This window comes from Phascolarctos cinereus, unplaced genomic scaffold (genome assembly GCF_003287225.1).
Source record: "Phascolarctos cinereus isolate Bilbo 61053 unplaced genomic scaffold, phaCin_HiC Scaffold_726;HRSCAF=1367, whole genome shotgun sequence".
Lineage (NCBI taxonomy): Eukaryota > Metazoa > Chordata > Mammalia > Diprotodontia > Phascolarctidae > Phascolarctos > Phascolarctos cinereus.
In genome coordinates this window covers 111716733-111739845 of record NW_027556098.1, presented here as the reverse complement: position 1 = coordinate 111739845, position 23113 = coordinate 111716733, and the positions used below count along the sequence as shown (strand labels likewise).

General features: G+C 41.7%; 1 protein-coding gene across 1 annotated transcript in view; it reads left to right on the top strand.

Moving 5' to 3' along the window:
- Nucleotides 1–21446, top strand: part of GPR156 (G protein-coupled receptor 156) — an 82787-nt gene extending 61341 nt beyond the window's left edge. The window contains exons 8-9 of the mRNA XM_020985885.2: nt 7254–7412; nt 17116–21446. Coding sequence (XP_020841544.1) covers nt 7254–7412; nt 17116–18465 — 1509 coding nt within the window. The 3' untranslated portion in view covers nt 18466–21446. The remainder of the gene's footprint in view (nt 1–7253; nt 7413–17115) is intronic.
- Nucleotides 21447–23113: the final 1667 nt, after the last annotated feature.

The following is a 23113-nucleotide window of genomic DNA, read 5'->3' as shown; positions in this document are numbered from 1 at the left end:
ATAATGTATTGCTTTAGTTGCCCGGGGGCACTGCTGGTTTGGAACATAGTCTTCCTAATTCCAAGGGCAGACCTCTACACTTTTGCCATGCTTCTTCCCCTGCAATGATCGTAGGCTCATAGATTCAGAGCTGGAAGGGACCTCGGAGGTTATCTGATCTAATCTCTTCATGGTATAGATGAAGGAACTGAGGGCTGGAGAGGTAATATATATGGAAGAGCAAGGATTAGAATCCAGATCCTCTGACCCTAAATTCAGCACATGTTCTTGTGAACCACGCCAATAATAATCATAATAACTAACATTTATATAGTTCTGCCGCAAACTGTACTAAGTCTTTTACAATTTCCTTCTCATTCGATCCTCACAACAACCTTATAAGGCAAGTGCTATTAGTATCCCCATTTTACAGACAAAGAAACTGAATGCGAGCAGAGGTGAAGTGATTTGCCCAGGGTCACCAGGCTAGCAAGTGTCTGAGGCTGGATATGAACTTGGGTCTTCCTGACTCCAGGCCTTTGCCACCTACATGCTAATCCTCAGTCCAGGTGTCCTAGGAGAGACTTGAACTGGTACACTATTTACTACACATCCACTAAGGTTGACAGAGTAAAAGATCTTTGTCTTTGGCACCTCTTGATGCTTACCACTGGGCACCCTTTTCTAGGGATGGGGAAGCTGGAAGATATGCTCAGTCAATGCAATTCAGATAAAGTGATTATGGGTCTGACCACAGCTCCATCATTATTCACTTTTGGTGCAGTTCTGGTACATGCTATGTACAGGCTTTGGAGCTGCATGGCCATTACCCTAGTGTGACACCTGTGAATAACTACATTCCTCTTAGAGACAATATGAGGGGAGAAAGGGCAAGAACCCCAACATCTTGGGCACCACAGTTACATTTGTCCTCCAAGCCTTAACCAACCTCTTTCCTGCCTTCATACGACTCTCGCCAGATGTTCTCTCCACCAGATTCTTGGGTTGTTCAATCCGGGACGTATCAACTTCCTGGTCCCTTTCTAGAGAGTACCTAATGCCCTGGCAAAAGTGGCCGTGGTCAAGCAGTCAGCTTCCACTTGTTGCAGTTATTTGCAAAGCCCCAGTGAAATTATCTGGCTGTTGTATAAGATGTATCTGCATCGCTATGATTCTGGTAGCATCCTCCCCGTCTTCTTTATCAGTACTCCTTTCCTTCATCCTGGGATCTCCTTTCCTCAAGGCACACACACTCCCAGTTCACTTAAGTCATGTCTGACTCTTCTTGAACCCATTTGGAGTTTTCTTGGCAAAGATACTGGAGTGGTTTGCTGTTTCCTTCTCCAGATCTTTTTAAAGTTGAGAAAACTGAGGCAAACAGGGTTAAGTGACTTGCCCAGGATCACACAGCTAGTCAGTGTTTGAGGCCAGATTTGAACCCAGGAAGATGAGTCTTCCTGACTCCAAGCCCAGCACTCTCTCCAATGCATTACCTAGCCACCCTGAGTTTGAGGTATGGTACTCATATTTAACTAAAGAGAAATGAAGCAAAGATGTGAGTAACTGAAAACTGTCTAGTTTCCCCTAAGTAGCTTAACTTCATCATTCTAAGCTTGTTTTCTGGAGAGTAGAGCTGTAATAACTGAAGGTCTGAGTTTCAGAGATTCTTTCTGTTGGACTGAGTATATTCAGTGAAAAACAAAGAATGCTAAATTCGCTTAAGTTCTTAATCTCTTTACCATTTTTGCCTTCAAATGCCTTTTTGGTAGGCATAGTCAAGGGGAAAGAGCACTGACTATGAAGTCAGAGAACCCATTATATTCAGAATGAAATGAACTCAACAATTCAACAAAAATTCATTTCCTGAACTATATTCAAGGCACTACGAATACAGAAGTAAAACCCAAAGACAGAAATTAAAATATGTTGCCTTTGCGCTCAAGGAGTATATATTGTACTAAGGATTGAGGCTGGGAGGGGGGAGGAGGAGGGGGAGAGAGAGATACAATACATACGCAAATAAATAAATCCAATGTAATTCCAGAAGTACAGCACTGCTAACAACTGGAGGAAATTGGGAAAGGCAATATGTAGGAGGGGCTGCCAGCTGTTCTTTGTAGGAAGAGAGAAATCTTAGCATGCAGAAGTAAAAAGAGAGTGCATCCTAGACATGAAGAGCAGCCTCTGACCTTGGGCAAAGCACCTTAGCTCTGGAAGCCCTAGGTTTTTTATCCTCAGGCGAAGGATTTAAATTAGAACAGGGGCTCCCAACCTTGGATATAGACAGGGAGTATGCTGATAAATATTTAACAATTGACTTTCTTGGGGGGAAAAAAATGTATCCATGACACACTTTTAAGTTTAATCTGCATTATTAATATTTTCTCCTTCACTTTCTTAAATCAACAAAATAATAAACCAAGTCTCAATCTGTAGTTTGCTGATTTCCAAGGCATAAATGCTAACACTAAAAATTTCACAACTCCAGAATATATGTATCCCCCATAGGTATATCAAGGAGTATAGAATATTTGGTAAATAACTATATTGTCCTGTTGAAATTAATGAGTATCCTAACGTCATTTCTTATGTATGTATATATCTAGTAAGTCCTATAATTTATTTCCTTTCATATCAAATAGAACATACCAGAAGGTTTATTGAAAGCCAAGGGTTATGGAAATCCCAGAAGGTTGAGAGCTCCAGGACTGGATGATCTCTAAAGTCTCTTTTAGTTCTAACTCAATGAAATCTGTCTTTCAGTAATAAAGTAATTAATAGTAACTAGCTATTAGCTAAGAATTGAGGTGTTTATTAAGAAGACTCTGGCTAGGGTAGAATTGTAAGAATATTTGCATTTCAAAAGGGATGTGTGTCAGATAGAGGTTCTGTAGATTGTGAAGGGAAAACCTCTTTCAGTTTCTTAGTCCTCATCAATGATATTCTGCTACTGGGAGCCCAACACAGGATTTATCAGGACACTCTGGTCATCCCTGCCCCCTTTTGAAGAAATGGATAACTAAGACTTAGAGGAACAAGTCCATCCATTGTCCCTGTCTCCCCCCCCCCCACACACAAGACTTGAGTCATACAGTCAGAGATTTCAATCTGGAAGGGACCTTAGAAGGTCATTGAGTCCAGCAGTGTGCTGGTAAATATGCAACAGCCACCTCTCACTTTAGTTTAATCTGAATTATTAACATTTTCTCCATCACTTTCTTAAGTCTAGACAATTAGCAAAATAATAAATTAAGCCTTGATTGGAAGCTTTTGCCAGTTTCTGAGGTGTAAATTCACACTGAAAATTTAACCATCAGTTCTCATGAGTCAGTTTTAGCTGGCTCTACCACACCCTTTTATAGATAAGGAAACCAAGACCCAGAGAGGTAAGGTGACCTGTCCAGGGTCACACAATTGATAAGTGTCTAAGACAGGATATGAGAAACATCCTTTGGAAATTGAAAGATGCTACTCCTTTTACACAGTTAATTCTGTAACTGCTTTTAACGTACGTGTAATTATTACATCATTGTCCCATGATCTGGGGCACAGATGGACCTAAAAGGATAAAGAATGGTTCAGAAGGGGCAGCTAGTAGTGCAGTGGATACAGCTCCAGCCTTGGAGTCAGGAGGACCTGAGTTCAAATCTGTCTTCAAACACTTGACACTTACAAGTCACTTAACCCATATTACCTCACCAAAAAAAAAAAAAAGAATGGTTCAGAAGGTGTGGTCAAGGATGCTCCTGTCGATGAACTTGTGACCTGGAAAAAAATCACAGCCCATCTCTTGCATATGTGCTGCTCCTTAAGAGTTCTAGCAGCTTGCAGTAAGGATATTCTCCAGGGCCATACATATCACAAGTGATGCCAACACAGACTCACAAGGAAGGTCCTCTAGGTACACAGACACCCCAGAGAATCACAGAGGTCTTGCCTGACTCTCTTGCTCTGCTCCCTGATAGCAGCTCTGTAATGGTAAGAACAGTTTCCAGAAGCCTCTGTCTTTGGTATGTGATTATGGGGCAGCATCCTTCTGCAGCATTCCCAACTTGTTGTTCAGTCATTTTCAGCTGTGTCTGACTCTTCATGATCCTATTTGGGGTTTTCTTGGAAAAGATATTGGATTAGTTTACCATTTCCTTTTTTTACAGAGGAGGAAACTGAGGCAAACAGGGTTAAGTGACTTGCCTAGGGTCACACAGCTAGTGAGCATCTGAGGCCAGATTTGAACTCAGGAAGATGTCTTCCTGTCTCCAGGTCCATCAGCTATGCCCTGGGCCACCTAGCTGCCCTATTCCCAAATTAGAGCTGTTCAAAAGTGAAATTGATTGCCAGAGCTGTTTAAACAATAGTTGGCTGTTGGACCAAAGCTGTGATTGCCTTGTCTTTCTAATGATGACGATGATGATGATGATGATAATAATAACTATAACAAAAGTGTCCTACAAATTTTCTTGTTCCTCACAACAGCCCTGGGATATAGGTCCTATTATGATATCCAATTTATAGAAATCTAAGCTGAAAGAGGTTGTGACTAACCCAGCTAGGGACACACAGCTAGTAAATATCTGAGGTAGGATTTGAATCACAGTCTATTATAACTCCAAATCCATTGTTGCATCCACTATATCAAACTGCCTTTCCCTTACCAGCTTTGGGCACCCTGAGGTTACATCTGAGAGTAGTACCATTTTCCAATAAGGTCTACAAATGGAATTAGCCAGGGGCTACATCTGGCCAGAAAGTCTTCAGGCAGTTCCTCATCCCTGCCCCACACACTCATTTCTCTATCTGTAGCAGCCATCCTCTTCCTCCCAACCAATCATTTCTCCATCATTGGATATGTATGTTATCTCAGGTAAATTTTGGATGTAGGAGCAGACTAAATGAGGTTGCCGCAGGGCATCCAGAGTAGGAGTTCTCCACTTGGTGTCTGTGAACTTTTAAAAAATATTTTAATAACCGGATTTCAATACAATTGGTTTCTTTTGCAGTCCTTTAGATTTTATTTCATATTTAAAAACATTATTCTGAGACGGGGTCCATAGGTTTCACCAGAGTATCAAAGGGGTCGATAACACAAATGAGGTTAAGAGCCTTTAACCTCCCTTATCATATCATTCCTATCTACCCCAGGTGCCTCAGTCTTCTGGGTAAGTTCTAGGAACATTCAGGGACAAGGGGCATGGGTAGGCCAACGTGACTGACAGCAAAAGTGGCTCTTCCGTGTTCATGGACTCACTTGACATTTTCTTTAGTGGGCATCCACCAGGTGGCAACAGTGCCCCTCAAGTCCCAGCCTAGGTATGTGACTTTCTGCAGATGCCCCTATGCAATACCACCCCCACCTCTGCCTTTTATAATCCCTACTTCCCAACAAAGCTCAGTTCCAAGTGCCACCTCCCACATGAGACCTTTTCTTATGCCCCCAGCTGCTAGTGTCCCCCACAAAAAATTGTGTAATTACCATGTATATTTACCCACTTTTATGTGTGCCTATTGCTTTCCTTTATTAACATCAGCTCCTTTAAGATAGGACCTGATTCATTTTTTACTTCAGATCTCAGCATCTGGCACAATGCCAGGAATTTAAAAGCGCCTAATACATGCTTGCTGATGTATTGATGAATTGTGCTAATTAGATTTCCATTTTTTCAGATTATTCCTTCAGATTTGCTTCTCTGGGGATATTTCCCAGTGTAGTCGACCAACATAAAGACTGGTTGTTGATTTCTCTCTGTCAGTCAGCCAGTCGATCAACAAGCTTTTATAAAGCACCTACTATGTGCCAGCAATGTACTGGGGATATGAAGAAAGGCAAAAATGTAGTCCCCGAGCCCTGCCCAAATTCATCAGGCAGAGAATGTTTTCAGAAGTACTAAGTACACTGCTGTTGCTTAGTAAAATGTGAAATAAATAAGTTGAATTGTATACAAATAGGAGTCATTTCGCAGTGGAAATATTCTGATATTTGAAATATACTTTCAGTTCTGGAACAACTTAATGCATTGTAAATGGTATAATACATCAATTCTGATTTGGTGGGTGGCTAACAGGAAGGATCATCAGTTTGGAGTGAAAAAAAAAACCCAAACCTTAGTACCCAAATAATCCAACCCCCTTATTTTGCACATGAAGAAATTGATGAGAAATGACTCACCCAACATCATAAGTTAAGGTTTTTGGCCTCTGCCTTCTTTCCCTAATGACTGGTATCTTCAGTTATTTTGGTGAGAAACAGATGTTCTTCACATATATCCTTCCTTCAATAATTCAAGGGACCTGTGATATCATTTAGTATGGGTGATCCATCCACTGACCCAGATTGCAGTCCCTTCATGCTTTAGTAGACAGGAGTTGTGAGTTGCTGTCACCTAGTAACCAACCATTTTTAGTGATGAGCCTCTCCAAATTTAGCTGACCTGGTCCTGGGATAGCAGACACGCATCCTGTTGCCAGACTATTACTTGAAACTCTTCCAGTGTGGTAGGAACTGCTAGAATTTGTACTCTGCTGACATACTCTTCAGGAACTCCAGGTCATTTCCGTACCATGATGAATGACTGAATTAGGACTAGTATATGCACACCTGTTCCTGGACTTTAGAAAAAAAAAAGATGTCTCTTTTTGGCAGAACATACACTAAAATTAGAATAATATAGAGGTTTGCATAGCCCCTTCACATATTATTTTATTATGATATTTTGTATTTCCAATAGAGTACATAACTCCAGTACCATTCACAAGGATGACATGAAAATTTGTGAAGCATTCCATATTTTGAAAAAGTTTTATATATATATATATATATATATATGTATATATGTATATATATGTACGTATATGTATGTATGTATGTATGTATGTATACACACACACACACATATATATAAAGTTATCAAGTATTAGCTTTTCAATAATTGTGAAGGGAAGAAAATACGTTTGGACTTATACCTAGTTATAGTGATTTTAATTACCAGTAGTAAAAGGCATGTTGGCTTTCTCTGTAAAGTAATACGTCCTCTGATTGCCCTAGTAAAAATAAGCAGAATAGTGTGGGCTCATGAGCCATGGTTTTGAATGGGTGGTGACACACCAAATGTCTCAAAACTAGAACGGTTTTCTGGGAGCCCATGTGCTTTGTTTCTATGATTGCATTTGTGTTTGTTTAAGAGAGAATGTAGTGCATGTGTGTCTGTGTACACATCCGCATGCACTAGTTTCTGAGTGTGTAATTTAATAAATAGTCTGTGTTTTTTTTTACCCAACAGCTGAAGCAGTGGAAGCCATTTGATGAAGAAAACCAAACAGTTGGCCATATGGCAAAATACTTCAGCAGCCCCAGCAAAAGCTTCCATACCCCATATAGTGAGGAGCAGATCTACCATCTAATAGGGGAGAAGAACTCCATGAAAAAACTCCTGACTGAGGTGGGCTACACCCACTGGACAGCTCAATCAGAACAAAAGGCAACCCCAAACACTTCTCTCTCCTGATGCATCAGTTGTTACACTGCTGTGCTGTCTGTCTCCCTTTTCTTAATTATTCTTACTTTTTCCTTGGTTTCTACAAGAAATCAACACCAGACCTATAGTGACTCAAAGAGATATGGGTTTGTTTTTTTTAATCACTAGCTTCATCAAGAGTAGTGACAAGATTAACCTTTCATTCCTTGGTTGGTGTCTCACTGATGTCATTTATAACGCTACTTTGGATCCAGGTAGGAGGGAAAGAAAAACTGAACAGGGTCTTCTGCTGTCATGTTAGATCAGAATGAGGGAGGAGACCAAGCAACCCACTAGAATCTTTTGCCTTCTGACCAGACATTGGCAATGCTCCAATCAAGCCTGGATATCTATTTAAGAGTCCAAGTGTTACTTTTCTCAGGCTGCATCAGAATTACATAACATAGTGAGGTCAGCATCAGGTACATTAGAAAGGAGCAGAGGCTGGTGGAAGGGAACTCACTGTGACTTTTTACACTAGCTAAATTAAATACAAGGGTTTGGTGGTTTTAATTTAAAAAAATTTTGAATTAATTTTCAAAGTTGAATTTTTTCATTATAATATTTTGTATTTCTAGTAGAGTACATGAATAAGCACATTTTTTTTTTTGAGTCTGTGCTATTTGTAATTGGATGTTTTGGCTTCTCCAGTAGCAATGTGATTAGGTTTTTTTGTGCAATGGTTAAAGTCATAGAATAATATAATCATAGCAGAGTGGAGCCCTTCTTTTCTTCCTCTCTCCCTCTCCCCCTTTAAGCATGCTCAGTTGCCTGCCTGGTCCATGGAAGCTTTTGGGATAAGGGTGGGGGCAGCTTCCAGCTGTTTATGACTCCTCATTTGAGGGGCTTGCAATGGGAGAGGACAAAGAATTCTGTAACAGGCTGCTGAGTCAGAGGAGCTGACGACTCGGTAGACATACTAAAGGGATTATCCTGTCTCTGTCTTTTTTTTCCCTTTCCGGCTGTGTTCTCAGCTTTTACTCTCCAGATGGCACTATGAAACTTGGGTCTTTCCTTGATTCATCTCATGGGGACCCCACCACCATGCCCCACATGGACCAGGAACTCAGCTAGGCATGCTGGGGGGGTGGGGCTGGATGCCTTTGCCCCTCCTGTATTTGCTCTTTCCTGATCTTAGGCAAATGGCTATCCCAGTATGGACAAGTCCATGAATTGAGCCTTGTGAATTTGAAAGGTTCTGGGTTTCAACTCAAGCAGCCAATTAGGGAACTCTCTCCTCTCCCACTATAAGGCCTTCAGGAATAATCATACATACCAGGAAGCTGGCTCCTCCCCAGTTTCCATGTGGTCTCTAGGAATGAAGACTGATCATACTTCCTGGGAAGAGAGAAGTGCAGAGGGGAACTTTTATTACACTAATATCATGTTGTTGTTGTTGTGTCTTTTTTTCAGCCACATTCCAGAGTTTTCTTGGCCGAGATACTGGAGTGGTTTGCTATTTCCTTCTCTAACTCATTTGAAAGATGAGGAAAAGGAGGCAAACAGAGTCAGGTGACTTGTCCAGCTAGGAAGTGTCTGAAGCCATATTTGAACTCAGGAAGATGAGTCTTCCTGACTCCACGCAGTATTCACTGGGTCACCTTGCTGCTCTAATGTTTTAGGATCATAGATTTAGATCTGGAAGGAACCTTGGAGGTCATCTAAGTCTTTCTGATGTCACTCTTAATGCCAATCTGGTCCAGGCAGCAATTACAAATAGAAAAGGAAATTAACATGGTCCTTTGTTTTCATGTTAGGACACCAGAGTGGGCATCAGTTTTCCCTTTCTGAGAACTTGGCACGATGATTACTTGGAAAATACAGATTTCAAACCTAAAAGAGAGGGAAGGCAAAGAAGTGCTGCATAGATCCCCTTCCCCTCTTTTCTCATGTCGTCCTACACTCAAATCAGCACCATTTCTGTCAGAAAGATCTGCTCTTTTCCAGCTCTTCTTCAGCATTCAGGATTTTATTTCAAAGCCAGATGTCTTTCAGTCTGGCAAAGACAGAAAGATGGTCTTTGATACTAAGTGAGGAGACTTCAAACAGGATCTTTAAAAAAAAAAAGGAGATGATATGTAAGCACATAAAAGAGGGGAAAATAGCTAGATGTTTTTCATTCTCAGTCAGCAAATGTCACAGGCAGCTGAACAGACCTAGTCTTTAACCTCTGTGGTAATTTGTGACATCCTTTTGTGTGTGTGTGTGTGTGTGTGTGTGTGTTTCAGCCATGGTATATCATCTTTCTCACAAGGTGAATGAATCTTTTCTGCCCAAAGAGATGTCATTAGTTTAGGTAGGGGGAGGGGAACCACAGATGAGATACAAAGGACGATGCAGCGTAAGCCTTTTGTCTGCAGTGAGGTTTTCAGGGCCTCGGCGGCGGCGGGGTGTGCCTTCCAACCACAGCCTGTGTGCCTTGGGGATTTGCCAGAACCCTGGGAGACACGCTATGGGCTCAGATTAGGGAAATCAGCAGTCATTTCCAGGGGGTAGCCTCTGGTCCCTGCGTAATTCTTGGGGCTATAAGAGATTCCAGCCTTCTTGACTTGTAAACCCATTGGGTAAAAATAATTGCCCTTAATTCTCTCTCCCCTTAACGCATATTCACATCAGTCTGACTGTTCTCTGACTCATATGTAATCTAGGGCAAGGTTGATCTCGAATGCTTTGCATGCCTTCATGTCCTCCAGTGCAGCTGGGTGATCTTAGACAAGTCACGTAAATTCTTTGAGTCCTAGTTTCTTAATCTATAAAATTGGTATAATAAATAGCTTCAGTACCTACCTCTTGGGCATGTTGGGAGACACATATGAGGCAACATTTTGGCAATTTTAAAGGACTGTATAAGATTGTAGATTTAGAACTGGAAGGGACCTCAGAGGACATCAACTCTAATCCCTTCAATTTAAAGATGAGGAAAGTGAGGCACCAAGAGGTTATGTGACTTACCCAGGGTCACACAGCTAGGAAGTACCTGAGGTGGGATTTGAATCCATGTCTTCTTGATTCTAAGCCCAGTGCTCTATCCACTACACCACACTACCTTTCATTGTTTTTGTTGTTATTCAGTTATTTCAGTTGGGTTTGGGCTTTTGCTTTTGGGGGGGGTTGGCAAAGATACTGGAGTGGTTTGCCATTTCCTTCTCCAGTTCTTTTTACAGATAAGGAAATTGAGGCAAACAGGGTTAAGGAACTTGCCCAGAAGCACACAGCTAGTAAGTGTCTGAGGCCAGATTTGAACTCAGGAAGATGAGTCTTCCTGAATCCAGGCACGGCGCTCCATGCACTATGGCGCCACCTAGCTGCCCTACCTTTTGCATGAATGTGTTATTTTGCTGTCTCCAACTGCTGTCTGCCTCTTTCAAGGACTCTATCACAAAGTTGAAAGTCACACCCTCTTCTCACTCCTAGCTTTCCCAGTTGACCTTGGCTCTACTCCCCCAGCACGGGGCTCCCTACATACGCAGAAGAAATCAGGGGTTCTTGGGTTGGCTCCCTGGGTCTGCATACTTCCTGATGGTGAGAATGCTCCCAGGGCAGAAAGTACTCTTGCAGTAACCAGCAGAGGAAGCTCATTCATTCCTTTTTTTCTCTCCTGGCACTGGCTAACCAGAAGGGGATTTCCTCTTTTCCTGGTTGACTTTACATTATGAGACAGGCCTGTAGAGATTTTCCTTCCAATTATAGGGATGTGCAGAAAACAGAGATGAATAAGGCTCAGCCAAAGGCAGCTGCCTAAAGTAGGTCAGATTTTGGTCTCAAAACGGCAGCTCCTGACCTTGTGCCTTTAATTAGTATAGAGTCATAGTGATAGCACAGCCCCACTTTCTTTACTTAGTGACAGAGATGTATTGTTTAGTCTGACATTATTAAATCAGCCATCAATCACCTTGGGGTGCTTGGGTTAAGGGAAGATCATCTTCTGCTCCATGTTTATACTATTGTCCTGTATTCCAAGTGGCTTGAGGAGGAGATAAGGGAAGAATTTTTAAGGGAATCAACCACCCAGCTATTCACTAGCCTTGTAAACTGACTGTCACCCCCAGACCCTTTTACCAACATTGTATAGTTGAAATTTCCTCCTGAAGGCCAGACTATTAAATTTATAAGAGGGACTTAGCATCATAAATTTAAAAGTGATAGGGACCTGAGATGCCATTGAGTCCAATTCTCTGATTTTATAGAAAAGAAAATTGAGGCATGGGGAGATTAAGTAGTAGTAGCTAGCATGTATGACAGCTAGGTGACACAGGGATAGAGTGCTGGGCCTATAATCAGGAAGACTCATCTTCCTGAGTTCAGATCTAACCTCAGAAACTTCCTAGCTGGGTGACCCTGGACAAGTCACTTAACCCTGTTTGCCTCAGTTTCCTCATCTGTCAAATGAGCTGGAGAAGGAAATGCCAAACCACTCCGGTATCTTTGCCAAGAAAACCCCAAATGGGGTCATGAAGAGTTGGATACCGCTGAAATGACTGAACAACAAGCCAGTGTTTCTAGAGCTTTAAGGTTTGCAAACGGTTTTACTAATGTCTAATTTGAGCCTTACAATAGCCTTGTGAGTTAGATGCTATTAGTATCCCTGTATTACAGTTGAGGAAATCGAGGCTGAGAAAGGTTGAGTGACTTGGCCAAGTCTTACCATAGCTAATAAATATCTAAAGTAGAATTTGAATTCTGCCAAGGCTAGTGCCCTATCCACTAGCCTATGCTGCCTATCTTCTTCAGTGTCTGCTTTCCACTCAAGAAAGGGAGGGCTTTGGTAGAGAGGGTGGGGCTGCCTTTACTTAGACATCCAAGCAGAAGAAAGACTGGTACTGTACAGAACAGTTACCTTGAGTTGAATACATCCTATTACTCACCCACACTGCTCTTAACTGAGCCTGAGTCATCCTCACTCACCTGACAACACCCAAGATCTTATTGCTTGAGGGGGTGAAAGGAAGAAACGTGGGCCTTCAGTAGGTAGGGCTCCTTCTGTCTGATACACCATCAGCTCCTCTGTGACCTGGACCTTCACTGTAGTATCTCTTTTTGATAAGGAAACTGAACAAACAGAGCAGGATCATCCAGATCCCTAATAGCCCTAACAGGAAGAAGGAGGAAAAAAAAATCCTGCCTTTGTGCTTATAAATGAAAAGCGCTGTCTTGGAGATGAAGGAAGAACAGATTTGAGAGTCTATTCAGTGGGGTTGGAATGTCCTCTCTCTTACAGTGAGGAGCTCAGCCAGAGGTGCTTCTAGTAGAAGCATGAGTTTCCCCTACCACCTCCCCATTCCAGTACTATGGCCCAAGTTGGCTATTGTCTGTTCTAACCAGTCACCTCATTCCCCTAAACTCAATTCATGCAAACTAGGTATGGGCCAAAGGCAAGCTCTACATATGGCTTATCCCAGGGGTGGGGAACCTGCAGCCTCGAAGCCACATGTGGCCCTATAGGCCCTCAAGTGTGGCACTTTGACTGAATCCAAACTTTACAGCCTCAAGACCACAAGTGAAGCCCTTTGACTCAATTCAAACTTCACAGAACTGAAGTTTTAATTCAGTGAAAGAGCCTTACTTGAGGACCTAGAGGGCCACATGTGGCCTCCAAGCCATAGGTTCCCCACCCCTGGCTTATCCCTTTCACATCCAAGCCACTCACAAGGCCTAGATTAGAATTGTAAGGGATTGTAGGGATTGTCACCAAACTCTTTCTTTTACAGATAAGGGAAAAAAAAGAGGCCCAGAGAAATGGAGTGATTTGCCCAGGGTCACAAAGGTGATAAGAGGCATAACCAGGATTTGAATGTCCATATCTTTCCTTAGAGTTTTAGTTTTTCTGCTTCTAAAACATGGGTTGACAACCACAGCTGGGAGCCAAATCCCACCTGCTGGCTGTTTTTGTGTGGCCCATTGTAAGAGCAGTTTGTGTATTTTAAAATATGATAAAATTTTACTTAAAAATGTGAAAGAAAAATTCTTAGCCCCTGTCTTACAAAAAACAGGCCCACTAGCCATAGTTGGATGACCCCTGGTCACATGGTACAAGTATTGTGTCATATATGAATATAAATCCTTGTCATTGCCAGACCCAAAGTCTAACGGTTCATTATCACAATAGTGCACACAGGAAAAGGAAAGGTCAGTTTTCTTCTCCCTACTGATCTGTAAAATCTGTTCAGGAACTATTGTTGTATCTTTTTTTTTTTGAAGCTTTCTTTCTGGAGTCAATCAGGGTTAAGTGACTTGCCCAAGGTCACATAGCTGGTACGTGTCTGAGGTTGGATTTGAACTCAAGTCCCCATGACTCCAGGGCCTATGCTGTATCTGCTGCACCACCTAGCTGCCCCTATTACTGTATCTTAATAAGCAATTATTAAACCCCTCTTATATGGTAGGCACTGGGAGATACAAAGACAAAAGTGAAATAGTCCTTGCCTTTGAAGAGCTTACAATCTAGGGAAGAAGGCAGCATGTCTATATAATGCTGTGCACAAAGCAGATGCGACATAATTGCCAATAGCACCTCAGTGGCCCACATTTTTATCCTTATGTGATGCCTCTTTGTCTTATGGAGGGTATGGTAGCATCCTCACATAACTTCCAACCAAATAACCCTCCCCAGGGAAGGTGGGAGAAAAATTCAGAACTCAAAATCTTGTAAAAATAAATGCTAAAAATTTTTGTGACATGTAACTGAGGGAAGAGAAAGAATAAAATGCTGTTAATTTTTTTTTTGAAAAATAAGAAAAAAAGAAATATGCTACTCACCTGCTTGAACTACTGAATCTTTCAAGAGCCTCCTTCTGTCAAGTGGCAAAAATCTACACTACGTCTTAGTAAGTCATTGCAAACATGTCAATTACGTAGTATTATAAACTTTTAAAAATGAGAACATCTGAGGGTGAGCTATTTTTCTCAGAAAATATGTACCTCATAACTTTTGTGTTGCTCCAATAAATATGACTGGGTAAAAAACAAAAACAAAAACCAAAACCAAACAAAAAACCCAAACAACCCTCCCCAGGTTTACCTCCATCATCAAATGTAGGTGGTAGAAGGTAGATAACACCAGTCTTGAGTTAGGAAGACTGGAGATCAACTCCTGCCCTGGACATTTACTAGCTATGTGACCCTGGGAAAGATATTTGATGTTGTTCAATTATAACTTTATTATCGATAATAGCACTGACTTTACAGGTTCTCGTGAGAATCCAGTAAGATAACATATAGGTAACTTTGTAAACCTTAGCTATATAAAGTCTAGCAATTACTGCTCTATAACCCTTCCCAAGAAGCATCTTGGCTAGTGGCCAACATTCACAACCATTGCCCAACTGACATATCTAACTTTGCTCTTCATTTACCAGGTCACTGTTAAGGAAAATATTAATGCTTTTGTCAGTTAGTGGCTAAACTGTAAGACTTTCCAATCTCCTCATTTTGCAGATGAGGAAACTGAGGAACAGAGCTTTTTGTTTTGTTTTGTTTGACTATGCATATTTGTGACTGTACAAGGATTTTGCTTTTCTTTTTATTTTCAATGGAATGCGGGTAAGGAGAAAACAGATTTCTTTTAATTTTTAAATTATTTTTTAAAAGAGGGAAAACAACTTGCCCAAACAGCATCATACTGTGAATTAGTAGCAGAGGCCAAATTGGAACCTTTTCTGATGACATCACAGAGGCCTCACTAGGTTCAGCCTGTCCCACCGAGAGCACGTCCTCCCTCCCCTTCCTCAAGTTATATCTATTTGGATCAGAGATTATGAAAGCACCATCCCTAGCTGAGGTTTCCTTCTTTCCACATGTATCATCTCCCTTGCATTTCTGTGCTGTTCAGTGGGACATATCCTTTGCTCCTCCCTCCACCTATTTCCATGAGGATGTTCCTCAAATCTTTCTTCTGAGAAAGTGTGACTCACCCAGCCTGTCCCAGCAGGCATTCCAGAAATTGCCTGGTAATAGGAGGGATACGCCAACCTTCTCAGAAGAAGGAAGGAAGCAGTGACAAGCCAGCTCTACCTCTGCTTCTCCTCAATAATTAAGCCCTGTTGATAATGCCCCATAGGACAATACCAATCTCTGGGTTCTGCCCATCCCCATTTGGGGCTTTAAACGTTGGAATGAGCCTAGACTGGTGGGCAGAAGTAACCCAGAAGAGTAGATCCAAAGAATGTTAGCTAAAAAACATCTTAGTGATCATAGTATTAAGAGCTAGATTCTCTCATCTACTAGGAGCATCTAGTCATTAAGAAGTCTCCCCTATAAAGGGGAAGAAACTGAGACTCAGAAAAGGGAAATAGGAAATTGATTCCTATATGGCATAGAAAAAGAGTCATATTGCTTTCAGGCAGAATAAAAATCATTTAAAAAATTTGGAGGTCAGATTTTTAAATAATTTTGTAAAAAAGATTCTTCATATAATCTAAAACCTCTATAGACTTTTAATTTAAGATACTTAAATCTCAAAGGTGACAAGAATAGGGTTTTTAAGTATAATTATTTTAGTAGATGAGAATAAATTCACATAACCTTTTTTAGAATTCAATTCAATAAGCATTTACTAAGTACCTACTATGTTATAGGTATTATACTTACACTTACTGCAAATACAAAGACAAAAATGAAACAGTCCCAGGCCTCAAGTAGCTTTTATCTTATGCCACTAATTCACAGGATGAACTTGTTTGTGTGAGTCATTTCCCTCCTTTTTCTTTATCCTGAGAGGACAGGGGAATAACATACACTAAGATAAATACATGCAAAGTAATTTCGGGGGGAAAGACTTAAAACTAAGGGAATCAAGAAAGGCTTGTTGTAGGATGTGGCTTTTGAACCTTGAAGGGATTCTAAGAGGTAGAGGTAAGGAAGGAGCGCATTCTGAAGATTGGGAAAAGGTATAGAGAGATGATTCCATCAGTGATTCCAGAGTACCAATGGTAAAGCAGACTACCCACCTCCTGACCCCTGCTGGCCACAGGATGTAGAATGAGGCATATATTTTTGAACTTGGTCAATGTGGGCATTTGTTTTACATGACTATGTCTATTTGTTACAAGGGTTTTCTTTTTTTCCTTTTTCCAAATATGAAGGGGGTGGAGTGGAGGGAGGGAGAGAAAATTGATTTTTGTTCATTGAAAAAGATGAAAAATTTAAAAAGGAAATGGAAGGTTTTAAGTGAAGTCCATCAAGTGGGCCAATTTTGCCAGAATGAAGAAGTCTATAGCTAGATAAATATGGACTAAGAACTGTCTTGTGGGGACTGATTTTTTGGAGTTCCCAGAGGTTTCTCTATAGGTTACTTAGAAAGATTAAAAAAATATGGCCTGACCTGGTGGAATTTAGTGCTCAGTTTAAAAAGAAGTCCACTCTGGAATCAGTAAACAGTAGGTGTTTACTACCTGTGTGATTTTGGGCAAGTCTCTAAGATCCCTTCCACCTCCAGATCTGAGAATGTAGACCAGTAAACTCTCAAATTGTAAGAAAGATAGGGTATTAATCCCAGAATTAAAGGCACTGTGAGAATGCTCAATTCTCTCTCTCTCTCTCTCTCTCTCTCTCTCTCTCTCTCTCTCTCTCTCTCTCTCTCTCTCTCTCCTTTCTCCCCCTCTCATTGATGATTTGACTTTGATTTTTACAGAAAAATGCTGTGATTGAAAGCCTACAGGAGCAAGTGAACAATGCCAAGGAGAAACTGATGAGACTGATGTCAGGCGAGTGCACCAATGATCACCCTAATGGAGCTGCCACTCCAGGCCTTGCTCAGGGCAGGGCTAGCCCCAGTGAAGCCTTTGTCCATGGGGGTGTGGCAGCTGAAGGTCTCTTCAATAGTCCCTCAGATTCTAGTGGGGAGCCCTGCCCTGTTTTTCCAGCCCTCTTTACTAGTTTACAGAGCCTTAAGGATCAAGTCAAGGCCCAAAACTCTTCCCCACAACACCAGGAGCAGAGTTCTGACTCAGAAGACACATCTAACCATTTACATTTAGAAAATACCCAGAAGCCTCAGCCTTCCCAGAGTGGCAGTCTGAAAGCAGAAGACCAGGGGCTGACATCCCCAAGCCACACTCTTATACCAGATCCCAAAGCCAGCATTCCTCAGAGACAGAAGCAGCTCAGAAATTCAGAAAGGCCCCAAGAGCAGCCATCAAAGATTAATTACGTGAGCAGTGAGATGCTTCAAGAGGTCTTACAAGAACTGAGCCTGGGCAAAGTAACTTACTCCTCTTGTTCTCCCAGTCGTCCCCATTGCCTCAGCCCCAGTGTGCACCAAGAGGACAGTGCTGCCCACAGTCCCCAAAAGAGGTTTGCCTCTAATGACATGGGCATTAGCCCATATATGGTGAGAAGGAGACGGGCAGCCCAGAGAGCCTCTATGCATTTCCCAGCATCTGTGCCTTCACAAACATGGTGCCTAATGAACAAGACAGTCTCCAGGACACAGACTAGGCTGAAGGTTCGGAAGGAGAACAGGTTCAACCAGGAGCTCCAGGCTGGGGATCCTGAAGGACAAAAGTTCCTTTCATGGAAACCTTCCCTGCTCACTCCAGCCCATGGTAGTCTGAGTTCCCAGGCTGAGAACAGGCAGAGCCAGTCTGAGGATCCCAGAACCAGAGTAAGAGTAAGAGATGGATTTCCAAACCAGTCTTCCTGCTCTGCTCCTGTAGAAAATCAAGTTGCCCCTCTCCTTTCTAGTGACCCACCAAATCTCCTCCGGCTAGAGAGACCGCAGCTGAGTGGTATGGGCTGGCCAGCCCTGCCTTCCCTTTGTGACTATGGAGACTCTGAGTCCAGCAGCTCTGATGAACCATTCTGCCGCTGCCATCGGCCTTACTGTGACATCTGCTTCCAGAGTTCCAGCGACTCTGGTGACAGTAGCACCTCTGAGAATGATCCTGAACCACCACAGGGCATGGCCCACTGGGGCAAACTGTATGCCAGGTCCCACCCCATTGTGAACTTCAGAGAGGACTTGAAACCCACATTGGTATAAAAAGCAGTGGAGCCAGTCTATTTAGAAGGGTATGATAAGGTCCTCCAAGGGAATGGATCTAAGTTCATTCAGCAAGTATTTATTAAGCAACTGTTCTGTTCATGAGCAACTCACTGGGTGACCTTGGTCAAGTCACTTCTTCTCTTTGTGATTCAGTATCTCCATTTAGAAATTACAATGCTGTTACCTGCCTTGTCACTACCTCATAGGGGTTCAATGACAGTCCCTGATGGGATGTCTGCAAAACCATTAAGCTACTGAGAGGCAAACTTTAGCTCAGCCTTACAATGAAAAACTTCTTAACAACTAAAGTTATCCCAGGGTAGAATGTGAAGCCTGGGGGAGGGGCCAGAGGGATGAGTTCCCCATTCCAAGAGCTTAGCGTACAGAAGCTGAATTCTCACTTGTTGGAGATGCTGTTAAAAAAAAAAGAGGCTTCCTTCTGAGGTATGCATCCAATTACATGAGATCCTGTCCCACTCTGTGACTCTATGGCTCTGTGAGGTGCTTTGAGGTCCTTGGGTAAAATGTACGTGTGAGTACAAAGTTTGTGTTGGAACTATACTGGTTGCACTGAATTATTTGGTGCTTGATGAATACTTATCAAATGAATGGATGAACGGATGCATGATCTGTGGAGCTAGTTCAGTGCCTGGGGCACCTGAAGTTGATACTTTGGTCAGAACGGGTTCTATTTTCAGAATAAGTACACAGGCTCAAGCAGTCTCCTCTATCCCAGTGGTTCCCATCTCTGAAAAAGGAACTGATTTTAGTGCAGGTCTAATAGAAATCATTTTGGTGCTATTGAAGACCATACTGATCTTCACTCATTCCTTCCTCTCTGGCTAGGTTTAGGGTTATGCGCACAGCATACTGTAGGAAAATGGGAAGTGGGATGCTGATTAACCAGGAAAGACATGGAAACTATAATCAGTGCCTTCAAGTATTATTTAAATTGGCCATCATTGCAAGAGGAATTAGATTTGTTCTACCTGGCCCCAGAAGGAGGACCTAGGGGCAATGAGTTGAAGATGAAGAGAAACAGACTTTGATTCAGTGAAAAGAAAATCTTACTGATAATTAGGGCTGTCCCCAAGTGAAATGGGCTGCCTCGGGAGATGACAGGTTCTTCCCCACTCCTGAAAGTCTCTCACTGGAGGCTGTTTTACTACTGGTTTGGTATGTCATAGAAGGTACTCCTATTCAAGTCTGGCTTAGACCATATAGCTTCCAATTCTGATTCTTTGAAATGATGAATAACACAAATTTGTATTTAGTTTCTTTCTACCCTTCCAGCCCTTTCCCTCATTACTCCATGGAGTGACTTCATAATGTCTTCTGATCTCCCCAGCCCTCCACTGAAACATACCCTAAATAAGCTTAGACAACACCTTTCTGATTCTATTCATTCCCACCCTGTGTTTCCTTAGGACTCCTGATTTCCCAATGTTGGTATTGCTTATTGTGGATTTGGATTTTAACCCTTTAAGAGTGAACTGGGTATTGCATGCATAGTGTGGAAGATATCTCTAGGCAGGGAAGCTTTATGCCACCTAAGGGACTTTCCCTCCATCTATGTATCAAGACAATTCCTGAAGAGATTCTGTGGAACAGGAAACAGGAGAGAGAAGAAGAAAGTGGAGAAGAGAGGAGAAGAATATGAGAGAAAGCTTTGCTTATCTTGTCATCAATGGCAAGAGGAAAGGGAAGAAAAAGAAGCTTTGATCCTGTGAGAAGAAAAGAAAATTTGAGTAGCTTGAGGGAAAAGCCATGGTAGAACACTTTTCTGCTCTTCCTATATACCAGGACAGCAAAGAATAGTGACTGTGTCCTTATAGGGTGGGATGAGGGAGCAACCCTCTTCATAGGATCACAGGATCATGGAATAAGAGCTAGCAGATACCTTAGAGACTTATCTAGTCCCACCCCCTCATTTTATAGGGCAGCTAACTGTCACTACGGATAGAGTATTTGACTTGGATTTAGGAAGACCTGAGTTCAAATCCTCCACCAGATACTTACTAACTGGACAAATCACTTTACCTCTCTTGACCCTCGGTTTCCCTATCTATAAAATGAGAAGAAGAAGAAGAATAACACCTACCTCACAGAGTTGTCGTGAGGCTCAAATGAGATAAAAAGCTCATCGTAAACCTTAAAGTGCTATATCAATTCTAGCTACCATACCATTACTGGATGGAGAAACTGAAGCCTGAATTGGTTAAATGACTTGCTCAGGATCAAACAGTAAGCATCTCTGGTAGGATTTGAACCCTGGTCTTCCTAATACTAAATCCACCACTTCATCCACAATACCATAGTCTTTGTCTTCTGACTCCTTGCCAGCAGCTGGGTGAGTGTAACAACATTACTTATGGGAAGCTCGGCCACAGAGAGAGACTGTACTTGTTAGCTGCCCTGAACTAATGGTCTTATTTTCAGACCTAGCTGGTCACTGAATGTGTATGTTTCTATGCATATGTGTGCATGTGTATGCACTGGAGTGTATATATGTAAAAAGGGCTTCCAGCCATTTTGGTTTTGTGCAGTGTGAAAATGTGTTTTTTGACAACTAGTCAGAGGTATATGAAGAGCATTATGGCATCATGTAAAGAGCACAGGATTCATTTAGAGCCAGAGGACCTGAGTTCAGATCTCAGCTCTACTCCCTACTACCTGTCTAACTCTGGATTCAAGTTCCTCATCTGTAAAGTAACAGTGGGGCAGATAAATCCCTACTGACTCCAGATCCCAGGATCTTACATCTAAGCTCTCATTTTTCCCCCTGAAAATCCTTGAAGACTAATGCTCTGAACCAACAGTTTAAGGACAACTTTCCTGAGCAGTCTATCACATCACTGTTATTTATTTTTCTTTAAATGGTTAACTGACTTTATAAGTTATTCTGTGTGGGCTTGTAGTTCCTAATCATTTTGTTCTTATATTGTTTGAGCTGTAGTTTAATAAAAAGAGAAACCATTTTCCAAGGCTGGTTTCATTTCAGATCCTAACCTCAGGCCAAGGAGACACTGGGGCACCACAAGAAGAAGTGGTCAGGGTTATTGACTCTGGGCTTTCCCAATCCCTAATCTACCCAATGTTAACATTCCTATCAGATGCCTCAGTGGTCTCCCTGAGAAACTCCTAAATCCCACTGGTGTTGTCCAGAGTGATTCTTATTAAAAATCCTTCTTATTCTTCCTAGCCCATTGTGGGCGACATGACCTCCTCCATGAGATATACCTTTCTCCCTGGCCAAAAGTGATGCCTCTCTCCAGAAATTCCTCCTCCCTGTGCACTGAACTTTTCCTACGCACTGGTCCCCATCCTTGGTGTACACGCTTTTAGTTCCTGCTGGTTTGTAAAGCCCTTGAATGCAGAACTGGGTATTGGGGGTTTTTTTCTTTGCATCTCACATAGAGCCTATCCTGGCACTTTCCACATATTAAACACTTGATAAATGTTTATTGAATTAAACCAAATTGAGACTCTGATCTCACATCCCACATACACACATCCAATAAATATTTCTGAAGTGCTTACTGTGTATAAATAACTGCGCTAAGTGGTAAGAAGTGGGGTACAAATATAGATATTTGGGGATAGATATCAAGCCCATAGATGTAGGGCTTGACATTTAGTCTAACCTTTTCATTTTTATTGATGAGGAAACCATGGACCAGGGAAATTAACCAACTTGCCCAACATAAAACAAAGTCATTGATTCTATCCTCGAAGGACTGACAATCTAGGCTTAGAGGGAAGGAAGTGAAATATACTCAAATAAATATAATGCAAAATAGATCATAAGAGCTTGCCCTGGGATCATTGTTTCTGGGCACTACAGCCTCCCTAGCATATTACCCAAAAAAGATTTTTATTAGAATATCCATCAAATATTTTTCTTTGCCATGATTAGATTTTTTAAAAATACACCTGTTAGGCATTATAATTCACCTCCCTTTTAAAGCAATCTCTCCCAGTTAGTTGTTGATTCCCTACCCACTGCCACTTCCTCACTTACAAGTTTACCACCATTAAGTGTGAAAGCTCTTGATCATTTCTCATCTGCTGATCTAGTAGTGTCAATCTTAAAGGAATGATTTCATGTACATCCTATCTATCTGATTGCTTGAGGCTTTTATAGTAATTAGGAAAGAAAATACAGTGGCATAGCACAAGTCTCAACTTACTGAAATATATAAGAGGGGTACAGAACAAGGCAAGTTGTGGCTGTTGATTTTCCAGGATTCTCTTGATCCATGCTTGAGCAAGCCATGGAGTGAACATGACTTGGACCATAACCATCTTGGTCCATCTGGATGAAGAATCCCATTGCAAGCTGTGAAGCATAGCTTGATCTTGGAAATATTACTTCCTGTTCCTTAGTAAACTGATACTGGAAATCTTTATCTCCTGATTCCCAACCACCCAAATTCAGCCTAAGACTGTTTTGCCTTAAAAGAAGAATATTAACCTTTCTGGGGTTCTTGGAGAAGGAAGAAAATGGAGAACAAACATTTTCTTAAAAATGAGCAAGCTTTGGCCCCAGGCACAAAAACCGATTTTCTAGATGATAAAGGAAAAGTCAGAACATGTTCTCTTGTCTTTCATACCACTTACCCATGTTTGATTGCAGATTTCCTTT